Here is a 13,421-nt window from a genome sequence, read left to right on the forward strand (position 1 = left end):
AAAAAGGCAAAAGAAACAGCTCTAACTTCATTATAAAAGAAAGCAAACATTAAAAACTAAGACTAAAAATATCCCAAACCATGGACGCACACATATACATATGTATATATTCATGTTATTTTAGGACCTAAATCCAATACGAATAATAAAGAGGGTCAGATCACAAATCCCACTCTAACATTTCCAGTGACTTCATCAAAGGAGCGTTCTCTGAAGCCTCAGTGTTTTTAAAACTCATGTAATTCCTGTGAAGATGCCAGTGCTGACTAATTCACCTTTGAAGTTTAAAAAAAAAAAAAACCCTTCACAAGTGCTAATGCTTATTCATATTCAAAGCAGAAAACCACTGGTCATGCTTATGTTGGACACAATGTTATTCCAGTATCTCATTTCAGTTTTTCAGCAGTCGTTTGTTCCCAGAATAACCATAAGACATGCCTAAGTGAAAAAGTTAATAACTGTTTCACACAGTGAGAAAGAAGGACAAGTTGGGGAGGGGTGAAGGGAGAAGTGTTTAGAAGAGAGGGGAAAACACGAGGAGAGGAAAGAGAATATTTATCAGAGTCCAGGACACATCAGACTTTTTATTGTTAATTCTTGAGCTCTCTGGCATCAACTGAAGCACTTTTAGGAACTACCTTGTTTCACTGATTTTTAAAAGCACACCTTCTCACATTTAACTTCTCTGTAACTTAGATGTAACTTACCATCAATGGTATGTCATAATTTAACTGGAAGCATATAAGATAATGATGCTTCTTGTAATTTAAGGTGCCATAGAATCAATGAAATATGCTATATTCAGTCTTTCTGGTACATCTGGGGGGTATTGTTTTATGAACTTACCATGCAAACTATCACTTTCTAGATCTAACATTCCCATACTGTGATAGCACTAGGAATAACTGATTTATATCCATTTTTGTCATTTTACCTTTCCCTCACTTTTCTAAATATTTATTTTATATCAGTGCAAAGCATGTGCATCAGTGTAAAACATGTATATTCCTGTAAAAGAAATGGAATCAATACTGTTAGAATCATAAAATCCTAAAGGTTAGGACTCTTAGAAAACATCTCCCGAAATCTTCTCATTCTACAAGTGAAGAAGCTGAGACTGAAGAGGATCTGACTTGCCAGGGGATCTCCAGCTGGTCACTGGCAGAACCAGCCTGGGAACCCCAATCTCTGGGCTCCTACCTCATCCTGTTCTTTCCACTCTGCTTACCTAATTTTCATGCAGCTTTAAGCTGCTAATTCAACACAACATCTTGCATAAGAGCATTAGATAACTAAAAACCCAAATATAAAGTTGCATGTATGTCCCAAAGCACCCAGCTTTTTGAATGTCAAAAAAGGTTATTCTTTGTTTCACTTTTTTTAGCACAACCTGCCAGAAAAATTGCATATCTAGAAACAGCCAGCAGAGGGAGTCTTTATTTCTTGGTGCAAATAGAGAAAGAAAACAATGCTTTGAAAATTACAACTTTAACATTGTTAACCCTATAGAGGTACTGCTTAAAATAGTTGCAAGCTTCTAAAAAAATTAAATATATTTTTAAACATTCTTAACTATTTGAATTTTTAAGATAAATTATGTCTACATCTTTAATAAGAAGGGTTGGGTATGGGTTGGAGTGGCATATATATAGTCACTTCAGGTGGTATATAATATAAAGTCCCCTTTCCTGCAACTCAAGCTGGAGATCCTCCTTGGCATTTAGAATGGTGATGTCAAAATTTTCTTCAAATCCTGATAGAATCACCCAAACTCATTTGACTTCTGAAACTATAAAATAATATTCCTGATATTTCACAAATACAACTGAATGTATATGCCCAAATACGCAGGCTCAATTAGGAGGCTGTCAAGAATATAGGACAATGCTGTTCAGCCAAAATGGTTTTTTAATTGCTCTTTTGAAACTGTCTTAAGAGAAAGCATTTTTAATATCATACAGGGGTAGAAAATCTTTATCTTTCAGAGGGTTTAATACCCGAAATATCTGAAATAACCAAAAGACTTACTTCTTTTTTCTGCCCAAAGAGATTCTTATTTTCTAGATTTGGCTTAGGGTGCTGGGGTACCGCCAGGAGAACCAGCCCTAAGACTGCTCCCCCCAAGCAGGAGTCTTAGACTGTTAATCAGCCCAGCTATTTTTAATCTGCCTTCATTGCCAAATGTGGACCAGACACTGTAGTTTGCAAACTAATATGAGACATGGCCCTCATTCTCATGGAGGTTCAGTCCAGGTGCTTGTGGCGATGGTGCACTCCAGAATCTGCTCTGGGATCAGATCCTACACCATTAGCTTATCAATGATGAGTCTCAGATTCCTCATCCTGTAAAATGGGCAAAATGATGGCAAACTGATAGCACTCAATTCATAATAGTGACTATTATTATAAATTTTTTAAAGCAAAATTAGTAAGTCCCAAGAGATTCCTATTGAGCTCCAAGGAGCTCTGACGTATGGTTTACTCACTATATCTTTGAGGTGAGGTAAGACTGGAGTGTACAATGAGGAAAAAATAGCTAGGAGGGCAACAGACAGGTAAAAAAAAAAAAGGTGAGATTTGTCTGATGAGTAGACTATAGGTGAAAGGCAAGGGCACTGCAGCCGCGCAATGGAGCGCAGCTCTGCATCACATGTGTGCCCATCAATTCTGACGGGCAGTCCCTGTGCGGGGCGGGGCCCACCTGGGCTCAGTCCTGACTTGTCATTCATTAGCACTGTGCTTTGGGTAAGACACTTAACTTCTCCAGGGCTCACTTTTCTCATCCCAGCCTGGGTTTGTCCACCAATCTTGTAGGGTTCTTATGAGGATTAAAGAGAGTGTAATCAGCGCTGAACACAGTATAGCTGTTTTTATTTCTACTGGTGTGGAAGGCAGGGAGTGCTCAAAATTACTCACAGGAATGAGCTGGGAGGGAGGGAGGGGGTGGAGACAGAGCTCATGAAAAAGCAAGTTGGACCAGCTGAGGTGGGCCCTGAGTGCACAGCTTCTTACCACAAGGTATGCAATCCAGGAAAAAGGAAATGATCGCCACAGAGACACAAATGCAGAGATGGAAATGCCAATGACAGGTCAGTATCAAAAAAGCCCAATTTTGTTTTTTCAAAAATTGTGTTTATTCAATGAATAGTAATTATATCCCAACTTTGTACATTCCCTGTGCTGGGCACTTGAGTCTAATGATGATCAAAGATGACACAGCCCCTACCATCATATAGCTCACATTCCAGTAATGTCACCTCTGTCTACTGAAACAATGTCTTAACACTAGGTACAACTGTACCTCTTGCAAATATGTAAGCCAGAAGTCCCTGCCTGATATTCCCTAGGAGAGTGAAAGAAGTAATCTAACCACCTATCTTATTCTATTTAAATCTACATTCCCAGATTTTTTAAAAAAATATTTATCAGCATATAGTAGTTGGATTAATTTTTTTTTTAATTCAAATTAGAGTCTGTATACAGAAAGTAAGCAGAGGGAACAAGAATTTGAGAGGCATACTGTCTTTCGTTCCCTGGCTGCATTGTATCAAGGACAACTACTTTTTGTTTGATTCATTTGCTACAAGAAAACTTTTGAATAGCTATCAATACTTAATAGGATAGAGCCCCCACCCCACCCCCAAAATTTTAAATCACAGTAATAGGGAGATTTTAAACCATTTATGAAACTAGTAACACACGCCATTCCCCAGATGAGGGGGGAAAAAAGAAATTCTCATTTGTTGAGCTTCTACTACGTGTCAACTCTTCTAAATATTTATCCTATTTAATCCTCGCAACTGTTCTGTGAGGAAGCATCATTATCTGCAAAACAGAGAAACTGAATTTTTGAAAGGTTTACAAGAAGACACCTAAAGTCACAACACTGATCAGTGACAGAGCTGAGCTCAAACTCAGGGTTTCCTGGCTAAAACACACAAACAATCTCCACTACAGCACACTTCGTAAAAACTCACTTTTAGGGAAAGGAAACATTTTGTGAAAACACAAAATCCATTCATCTATGTGGTACCCTTCCTGGGTGAATATGCAACTATGTTACCCTGTATAAAAATTAAAAGGGCAGAAGAAAGATCAAGGTTTAGGGAGAATGAGAGCTCCAGGTAAACAGCAATAATAGTACTCACTCCCACTTCACAACCACTTTCCAAGCAAGCCAGCCATCTAAACTCAGGTCACCATCTATGCATTCCATTACCCTCCCCTACACAGGAAATCTGCTCTCTCCCCACTTACTACAGCTTCTACTATCTCCAATCAAGCGATAGAATACATTTGTTCAAAAAGCATAACTATATTCTATACCTGGCAAGACAATAATAAAAATCCAAGGGACAAACATTTTCTGCATGCCTAATACACAGGAGTCACTGGCAGTGGAGACAGCTAGTTCCCCACCAAAAGCCATCCACCCCATTTCCTAATTCTGGTGAGAAGGGCAGTGCGTGCAGGTCAAGGCCTACATTTCCTGGCTTCCCTTGGATCCAGACCACGTGACACAATCCTAGCCAGTAAGATATGATCAGAAGCTCCCCGTTATTCCCCAGTGGCACGTTAATAACTGGCAGAACTAGCCTGTATGCCCTTGGTTCTTCCCATTTTGTATGCCAGGAATGTGAGCCGGATGGCTAGCGATCTGCATTTATCTTTCCATAAAAGGAAAAGGGACCCACACTAAGGAAGATACAATAGAAAGCAAGAAGGAGCTTGGTTGCCTGAGGACATTGCTGGACGGCTACATTAGCCTGGGACCAATTCTTCTTGTAAAGTGAAAGAAAAATAAATCTCTCCCCTGTTTAATATGCTGTCATTTGAGTTTTCCGGTTACATGAAATTAAGTTCAGCCTGTAACTGACAAAGCACTTTATTTAAAGGGTCTTTCCCTTAAAAATGTAAAAACAAATTTTGAAAACCAAATAATGCAAGATATATAAAACATACACAAGGTCCATAGAAAAAACTAAAAGTCAAATATGAAAAGCCAGAAAGCTTAAGATACACACCTAAGGAGAGCTAATAAGACTTAAATATCATAAAAGGTAATAACAAAACTGATGTCACATGGCAGTAGTTACTGCATTGAGAAATGAGTCATAAAGGTGCACCCATGGACACTCGAGTCAAGACACCATTAAGACGGATGTAATAAGAAACAGTCTTAGAAGGTTTCAGGATGGTACCACAGCCTGAGCTGGGACACAGACAATAACAGGATCCTGGAGTTGTCTACAGGTCATGGAGCACAAAACTGGGTGCAGAAGTACAATGCGACAAACAGCAAACCCTGTTTGGAGCACAAGGAGAAAAACGATGTGCTGGAGTGGAGGCTTCATATGAAGCTGAGGAAAACCCCATGCATCCAGACCACAAAGCACAGTGAATGCTACATTCGCTTGGACTGATTTTGTATGTATTTAAAAGCTTCTGGGCAAAATAGTGATATAATGATGATCTATATTCTTTCATTCTTTACAAAATTGTTTTTAGAAATTCACAGCAATAATTCTAATTGTATGAGGAGGGAAATGAATATAACAAACTATTCTCTTGTATAGATGGGGAATTGGATCTTTTGATAAATGGCATTGCTCCATATTATACTCATGAATTCTGGATTTTCAAATGATTTGAATCTTATAAAAAATATATTCTAAAAAGCATTCCTTTTTTCTCTGAGATTCTGGAAGACACGTTAGAATTCTGTGTGCCTATGAAAGTCTCTCATAATTGTAGTATGGCTAAAGAATGTAGAAATGCTTGGAAACAATTTGCAGAACAATTTTAATCTGACAGAGGTAGAAATCTTCCTACCCACAGAATCAGTATATGGGCATCTGGCCTTCAGACCTTCCAACCTTTATATAAAAAGAATGTGAATTTTATATTGCACTTAGTATAAGCCTTACAATGCTTGAGTTTTTGTTAACTCTCTGGGACCTTAAAATAGTTTCTTGATGTAATGAACCCAATTAGAGCGCTGGGTAAAACTGTCTTTCCATCTCTCTCTCTCTCTCATACTCTCTCTCTCTCTCTCTCTCTCTCTCTCTCTCTCTCACACACACACACACACACACACATACACACACACACACTTTGTTGCTTACAATTGCTGTCTGAATAAAATGTTTTCTACACTAGAGCATATGGGAGTTGGTGGAGGTGCAGAGGAAGATGAAAAGATTTGCCTAAGCTAATTCCAGACTAGAAGTTGAATGGCAGTTATACACACCATAAGGCAATTTCATTAACATATTAATTTCAGGAGGTAACACATATCTAATAAGAGAAACACAGTGGAAGTCACAAGACCTAGATTCTATTTCTAGCTTTGCCATTGACCTTCTGGGTGACCTTGCATAAGTCACTCAACATCCAAGAGATTCAGTCTTCTCATTTGAAAAAAAAAAGGCATAACCTAGTTATCTGAGAAAAATGCTATGAGGTGAAGAGCTCATTCAGAACACTTGATGAGGATGCGATCATTTCTGAGAGAGATGATGAAACTTTCTTCACTGGAACCTTGATTAACTAGAATCAAGGAAATCGGATCCTGATAGAATTAGAAAAAGTCAAAAATTTATTTCCAATTTACTTGACAGAGAGTCCACTGAACTAGTCTGCTCCTCAAAGATCAAAGTATATTTGATGTGCTACGAAAAAGACCCATACCATGTTAAGAGCCGTGTTTAAAGTTCAAGTTCCCAACCAATCTCAGGAGATCTTATGCCCACTTAGATCAGATATACTTGCTGATAAGAAAATTACTCCCTAAAACTATTAAGCATTTTCAGAAGTACCCTCAGCCTTTCAAATGATTAGGATTCCAGTTGACAAATTATTTTGCAAGAACCACTCGTTCAGGATGAGCCAGCCAACTCTATGCCAAACCTGTGGAAAAATCACCTAGGTTCTTTGGAAAATGAGAAGCTGCCCCAAAATACTGAGAAATGCTTGTATTAATTTGTATCATCTTAAACTATGGTGCATATAGAAAACAAGTTAATTACAAGTGTGGAATAATTTCCTATCTTAGAAAACAAAGGCATGGTGTGACCAGAGCAGATGGATATTTTTTAGTCAGAAAAATACCCAGTTTCTAAAATAAGAGATACTAAGATTTTCAGAACAGTCTTATCAACAATGGGTCCTCTGGGGATTAAACTGTCGGGAGAAAGAAATAGCATTAAGTATTTTCAGCAAATGATGCGCTAAATTATATGAACATTTAATATGTGTACCAACCGGAAAGGAATAACATGGACTTGGGCTTAGGGAATTTTGACTTATGTTAATTATTATAATAGAAATCTGACTAGAAGCTTATTATAAAAGAAACAAGAGAAATCACAATGATGTATCCATTGGCAGCTCAGACCTAAGATCACTTATAATCACAGCTTTCCAAAGTAATCCTGTTTTGCTACTTACCAACCAGTGCTGGGTGTTATTTTCTAGCTAAGTTTTACTCATACAAATTTCCCCTAGACTAACTGCTCCAAATCCTTGAAAATGATAGCATCTTCTTCTAATGTTTTATACTCTAATAAGAAACGGTTTAAATATTTTATTATACTTATGAAAATTCAAAATATATTATTTGAGTCACAGAATTATAGACACAAATAAGACTGAAGAGAGCATTTAATGAAAATCTCTCCACTATTATATTATAGGTGAGAAAGTAGTGACTCAGAGAGTTTAAATGACTTGCCCAAGATCACACAGCTAGGAAATGGAGAATCCGGGTGGCATGCTTTCCACCACACCAATATGTTGTGCAAAAAAACCACATGATGAAAATATCTTGGTTAATCCAAACTGCAGTATTAACTGGATAAAGAAGAATCCAAACATAAGTATATAGATTTGATATACGCTATTATACCTTTTCACGTTGCCAGTGACTCAGGTAATCTATATGGTCATTATTAATGTACTACTAAGTCTACATCAAAATAAAGACTCCAGCTCAATGCAAAATATTTTTAATTAAATTTGCTTAAGATGAAAGAAAGACATCAAGAAAGATAAGAACAAATGTTGGCAAAATTATCATATACTGTTTTACTGCCAAGTAAAATGTCCCTGGTGAATAAGTAGTCAACTGGATAAAAAAATAAATTAAAAACCTAAAAATTAAAAACAATGAAAAGAGACACTTCTTTTAAAAGGCACCCTAATTGTAAGATTTGTCATTTTCAAATAAATTAAACCATGACCTTTGACTTAATGAAACACACTAATAGTTAACCATTAAAAGTCAGGTACGGAAATAAACATTACAGTTTCTAGTGTCACCAAAACCATTCAGAAAGCACAGTGTCAAAATGTGTTTTGGCGCTTTTTCTTTTCTATACAACAGATTTGATTCTTTAAGGATTTCAATACATGGTTCTTATTTGGTATATTTACAAGAGAAGTTTAGTATATTCAGCTTTACTTAAATGCTACATCACATGGTGTATTTATTACCTTATAAAATACGATGTGGCAAGTAAGACATAGAAATAAACTTTACAAAAAACTAACAGACAAAATATTTCACACACAGGATTGACTGCATTAATAATTAACAGAAAGCCTTTTCACAAGGCAACTTAATGGAAAGTTTTTCTTAAGCAAGTAAGCAGAAACTCAATAGAAATGGGTAGAAAACCAGAGGAAAATAAACTGGTGCCATATGTTTTAAACAGTAAAACAATTATATTGTCCATTCAACAATGAAGATGGATGTATTATGAATTATAGTGAAACAAAGAATCTGCTCCTTAGTAAACAAATATAAAACATAATAGCTAGCAGATTGCCTATTGAACTAAAGGCAAAGAGGCCTGAAGTTACAGTAGAAGGGGAAAAAAAAAGAAAGAAAAATCTTCAATACAGTCTCTATCACAATGCCCTGAAATCGAGACCAAACTACTTTCACATGGAGCTTTTCGTACTACAGAGATGTTCTGGCCCAGCTTTTTTTTTTAATAGTCTAATTTCAACAATTAGTCTAATTTCAATAATCTATCCTTTAATCACCTATAGCCTCAATGAATTATAGCCTCTCTCAGGATATGTAACAAAAGTTTCCAACACATTAATAAACACAGTAACAGGAAATTAAAAAACAGCAAGAAAAAGAAAAGAAAAAAAGCAGAAGTCACATACCCTTTTCTGTAGAACTATGGGCGTTATTGCAGGCAGAGTGACTCTTCTTGCACTCAAACTCATGCCTGCTCTTCTTAGAGTGATCCCCTCCCGTAGATCATGGACGAAATGAAAGAAATCTTTTACAGTTACTCCTTAGGAATCTCGGGGCTCAGTGCAAAAAAACAACTAGGAAAGTAATAAATGTCACTCTGCTTATGTGATTCCAATCTACCAAAGCCAATTAAGGATGGCTGTGGGACAGGACAAGGCAGCAACCAATCAAAGCCCAGAAAACTCCGCCTTTGTCCTTGGAAACACATTCTGATACTTTTGTTTATGATATTTAAAGAACCAGATTAACAGCCATCTAGTTCACTTAACTTTTTTTTCCAAAACAGTGCAATTCAATGCCATTCTTTGTTGACTAGGCAGTTATGTCTTTACTTTACTGAAACATTTCAACATATGGCAGATAAGAAACTGTTTACATTGGTCTATTTAAAGTGTATAAATATGCAGATGCACTAAATTTACTTATGCTACTCATAAAAGTGATAAATGGGTAGATTGAAACATATTATATGAGGCACAAAAAATAATCCTGATGTTAGAATTGGTCCAAAAGTGTTAAACTTTACAAGTCATAATAAAAGGATTTTAATATATATTTATGTACTTCGTCTCCTAAACAGCTAAAATTTCTGTATTATGGACGTTTTAGCTGTCCTTGAAGCTATACACTTAACTATTCCTGTTAAATATTACCTTAACAATCAACCTAAATAATACTGTTAAATATAAATGGGGCATTAAACTACAACGTATGAATTGCAAATGCTAATGTTTTTTAAAAGCACAGATCTGTGTAACTGAGCACATTTCATTCAATTCAAAGCATTTAAATAATCATGCTCAAAGCATTCTCAAAAGTTTAACAACCATTTTGCCTTTTTTCTTACAATAACTAAAAATTGTATTCCAGTATTTTCGAGGGTTGGAGAAGGGTCCATTTCTGGTTAATGAAAAAATTTTCAATAATGTCTAAATAAAGAGTAAGAGAAACACAAAAATGACAAAAAGTATTGCAATATTAAAACTAATCTGAGTTTTTATATTATAAAATCCCTTTGGACCGATTCCTTAACAAGCACCTACTCAGTGCTCTTCAGCCAGGACACAGAGAATGACATGCTGCGTTCAGCTTGAGGGGAGCTCCCTGTCACTTCTAGATCACAAAGTGGTTGTCGTAGTAACAGGGCAAAATGGGAGATTCTCGGCAACTCAGATACAAACTTTCCACTTCATTATCTAGACTGCTACTGGGCAGAGTTCATTTGGGTGTGTTTTATATGCACGGTGATCTCATATTCCTCAAAAGAAAAAAAGAGACACTACAAACTCTAGGGTTCCCTACTTTGAATTTCAAAACCTACACAGCTCGCTCACAATGGCAGCTGGGGGGGAATTCACTTAGTAAAAAAGTCACAGGCAGATCTAATTTGTGGGCATTCATTTTATTCTTATCCTACTAGGTTTATCATGGTCTTTTAAAATAAAACTACCAACAAAAATCTACTAATACTGGGAGGGGAGTCACCATTTGTGAAGGAAAAGATTTTGGTTTAACCTTGAGTCACTTTTTTGGCAGGCACACAATAACAAAGCCCATGGTTACTACATAATTTCAAGTTTATTATCTACAATTTTTCTTTCTTCTTTTCTCAATTTAGGCTTTGAATATTACAAAGAAGTGTTATCTCTGGTCTCAGAAAGGGTTCCACCACAATCAAAGCAATTCATTCCACTAAATCATGAGGCAAAGAACCCACTATGTGCCAGGCAGTGTGTTAGGTGATAAGTACATGCTAATGAGTAAGATATGGTCACTGCCTCATAGTGGAATAGAGATACTCATTTTTAAATTAAAAATCACATTCAGTAAAGGGCTGAGTCTCACTGTGATTAAATGCCAAGTACCAGGGGTGCACCAAGTTAGAAGAAACTACACATCAGAGGTGAGATCATGGCAGGCTTCAAGGAGGAAACGACATTTGCTTTGAAAAGTGAGTAAGAGAAAAGAATATGCAGAACTTGATAACTGATGGAGATACAGAGTGAGGTTCTCAAAGCTGACTGCAAGTTTTGAAGTCTAGGCGAATGGGGAGTCAGGAGACGCTGTTTTACATCACATGATAGAGCTTTTTAAACACTAAAATGCATCCTTCAAGTCAAAACAATGTCCAGGCTCTATATTCATTACAGTGCAACATACCTGTCCTTAAAAACTATTCTACAATGAACTGCTGAAGTATGATAGGTCATCTCTTTGGAACTCGTGAAAGTTGAAGTTTATAAATTTTCAGTGAAAACCATAAGAGCGAAATGTGGCATTTTGTGACTCTATGTTGCCAAAAAGGTCTTTGAAAAAAACTCAAATACACTTTTCACAGTCAGCAGGCTGAAAGACTAATGAGACAACACTCACACTTAATAACAGGCAGAGTCTCATTTTTCAGCGATCTTTTCCACGTGTTCCTAGTGACTGTGCTTTATCTCACTTCCTAGTTATTGTAGACACTGATTCAAAATTTAACTTGAGCCCATGCTTTTTTTTTTTTTTTAACCATTATTATAAATGGCTTGTACCACTCACTAACCTTGTCACCTGAGCCTTAATTTCTTCAGCTGCTGCTAAATGGGGATTAAAAAGCTATGGCCAACAATTGGGGGATTGCTATGAGGATCAAGGATATCCGTTTTGTGTATGGTCTGGAAGAGCCCAAGGCAGGTGATGAAAAATACTCCATGAACTGCTCCTGCAGAGGACTGGGCCTAAGATGCATTCTCCTCAGACTGTGTCACAGATCATTATTTACAAATTAATTAATTTTTTTTTTTTTTTTTTTTTTTTTGCAGTACGCAGGCCTCTCACTGTTGTGGCCTCTCCTGTTGCGGAGCACAGGCTCCGGGCGCGCAGGCTCAGCGGCCATGGCTCACGGGCCCAGCCGCTCCGTGGCATGTGGGATCTTCCCGGACCGGGGCACGAACCCGCGTCCCCTGCACCGGCAGACGGACCCCCAACCATTGCGCCACCAGGGAAGTCCTACAAATTAAATTTTGATATAACAGGGTTGCAAACAATATAGCAAGGTCAACAATGCAATACTATAGAATAGCACTGTACATTATCTTGTTCTTTGCTCAGCACTTTGATAGAACAAGAGTGAATTTTGTCACTCAAAATATGCATATCGAAGTTTCAATGTGAATTAAGAATAACACAAAAAATAATATATAATAAGTATTATGATGATAATTAATAATATTTAAGTGAGCACCCAGTACGAGCCAGGCATTGAGCTAGTTTTCATTGAATCCTCATGACAACTCTATGAAGCAGGTACTAGCTATTCAACAGATGAGGAAACTGAGGCCAGAAGAGCAGAGGGCTAAAAATGGTCTCAGATACAAGTATATATTGCAAAAACTTATCCAAGTCCACGAAGTACATAAGTCAATCAGCCAAGGTGAAAACCACATCTGGCCCTCTCCAAGATACTCTACTATTCTACTCTACAATATTCTCTCCCACATTGTACTGTGTAATTTGATGTAGTATTAGCATAAAATGTCATCTTCATACCACCCTTGTTTCTGATGTTCCTAAGCATTTGTTTTACTAACTCACCTAATAAATATGCGTAGAGGGCCTTAGTATGTGTAAAGTACTATGCTGTTTGCTATGGGGAATTCAAAGTTGATAACTCCTGCGTATCAGAGGAGCTGACACATGGCAACATGTCAACACTTGGTCAAAGCAGTGTACAAGGTGGAATCTGGGCAGAAGAATGCAACCTAAGCACCAGCCAACGTCTAGGTTCCAAGCCTGCCTTTCAGACCTCTTCTCCCACTCAACATGAACAAAAGCTCCTTGGAGCTCCCTGAAGCACGTTTGAGTCCCACCTCTTTTTTCGTAACGTTCACTCTCTAAAACCCACAAACCTTTTAAGGCCCAAGACCAGTCCCACCTCTTCTGAAAGTTTCACTGATCTCTCATCCTTCAAGCATCTCTCCTTTTTTTTTCTTTCTTTTTTTTTTTTGGCACATATTACTTTAGAACTGAGAGGTAGAAAAGGAGGGAGCGACAACAAACACAGAGTGCCTGTCAAGTGTTAGGCACTTTACATATGGTATTTCATTTTATTCTAACAAACCTGTAAAGCAGGCATCATTTGCTCCCATTTTACAGATTCAAACCATAT

The 13,421-nt window shown here is 37.2% G+C and overlaps 1 protein-coding gene across 2 annotated transcripts in view; it reads right to left on the reverse strand.

Moving 5' to 3' along the window:
• The window catches only part of GRB14 (growth factor receptor bound protein 14), a 127,005-nt gene that overhangs the window by 61,124 nt on the left and 52,460 nt on the right, over nucleotides 1–13,421 (reverse strand). The window contains exon 1 of one of the 2 annotated variants that reach the window (XM_065880243.1): nucleotides 9,178–9,240. The exons of the other annotated variant lie outside the window; for it this stretch is intronic. Within the exon in view, the coding sequence (XP_065736315.1) occupies nucleotides 9,178–9,240 (63 nt within the window). Of the gene's footprint in view, nucleotides 1–9,177; nucleotides 9,241–13,421 lie in introns of those variants that run through there. 2 annotated transcript variants of the gene reach the window in all.

The sequence above is a fragment of the Phocoena phocoena genome, chromosome 7, assembly GCF_963924675.1.
Source record: "Phocoena phocoena chromosome 7, mPhoPho1.1, whole genome shotgun sequence".
NCBI lineage: Eukaryota > Metazoa > Chordata > Mammalia > Artiodactyla > Phocoenidae > Phocoena > Phocoena phocoena.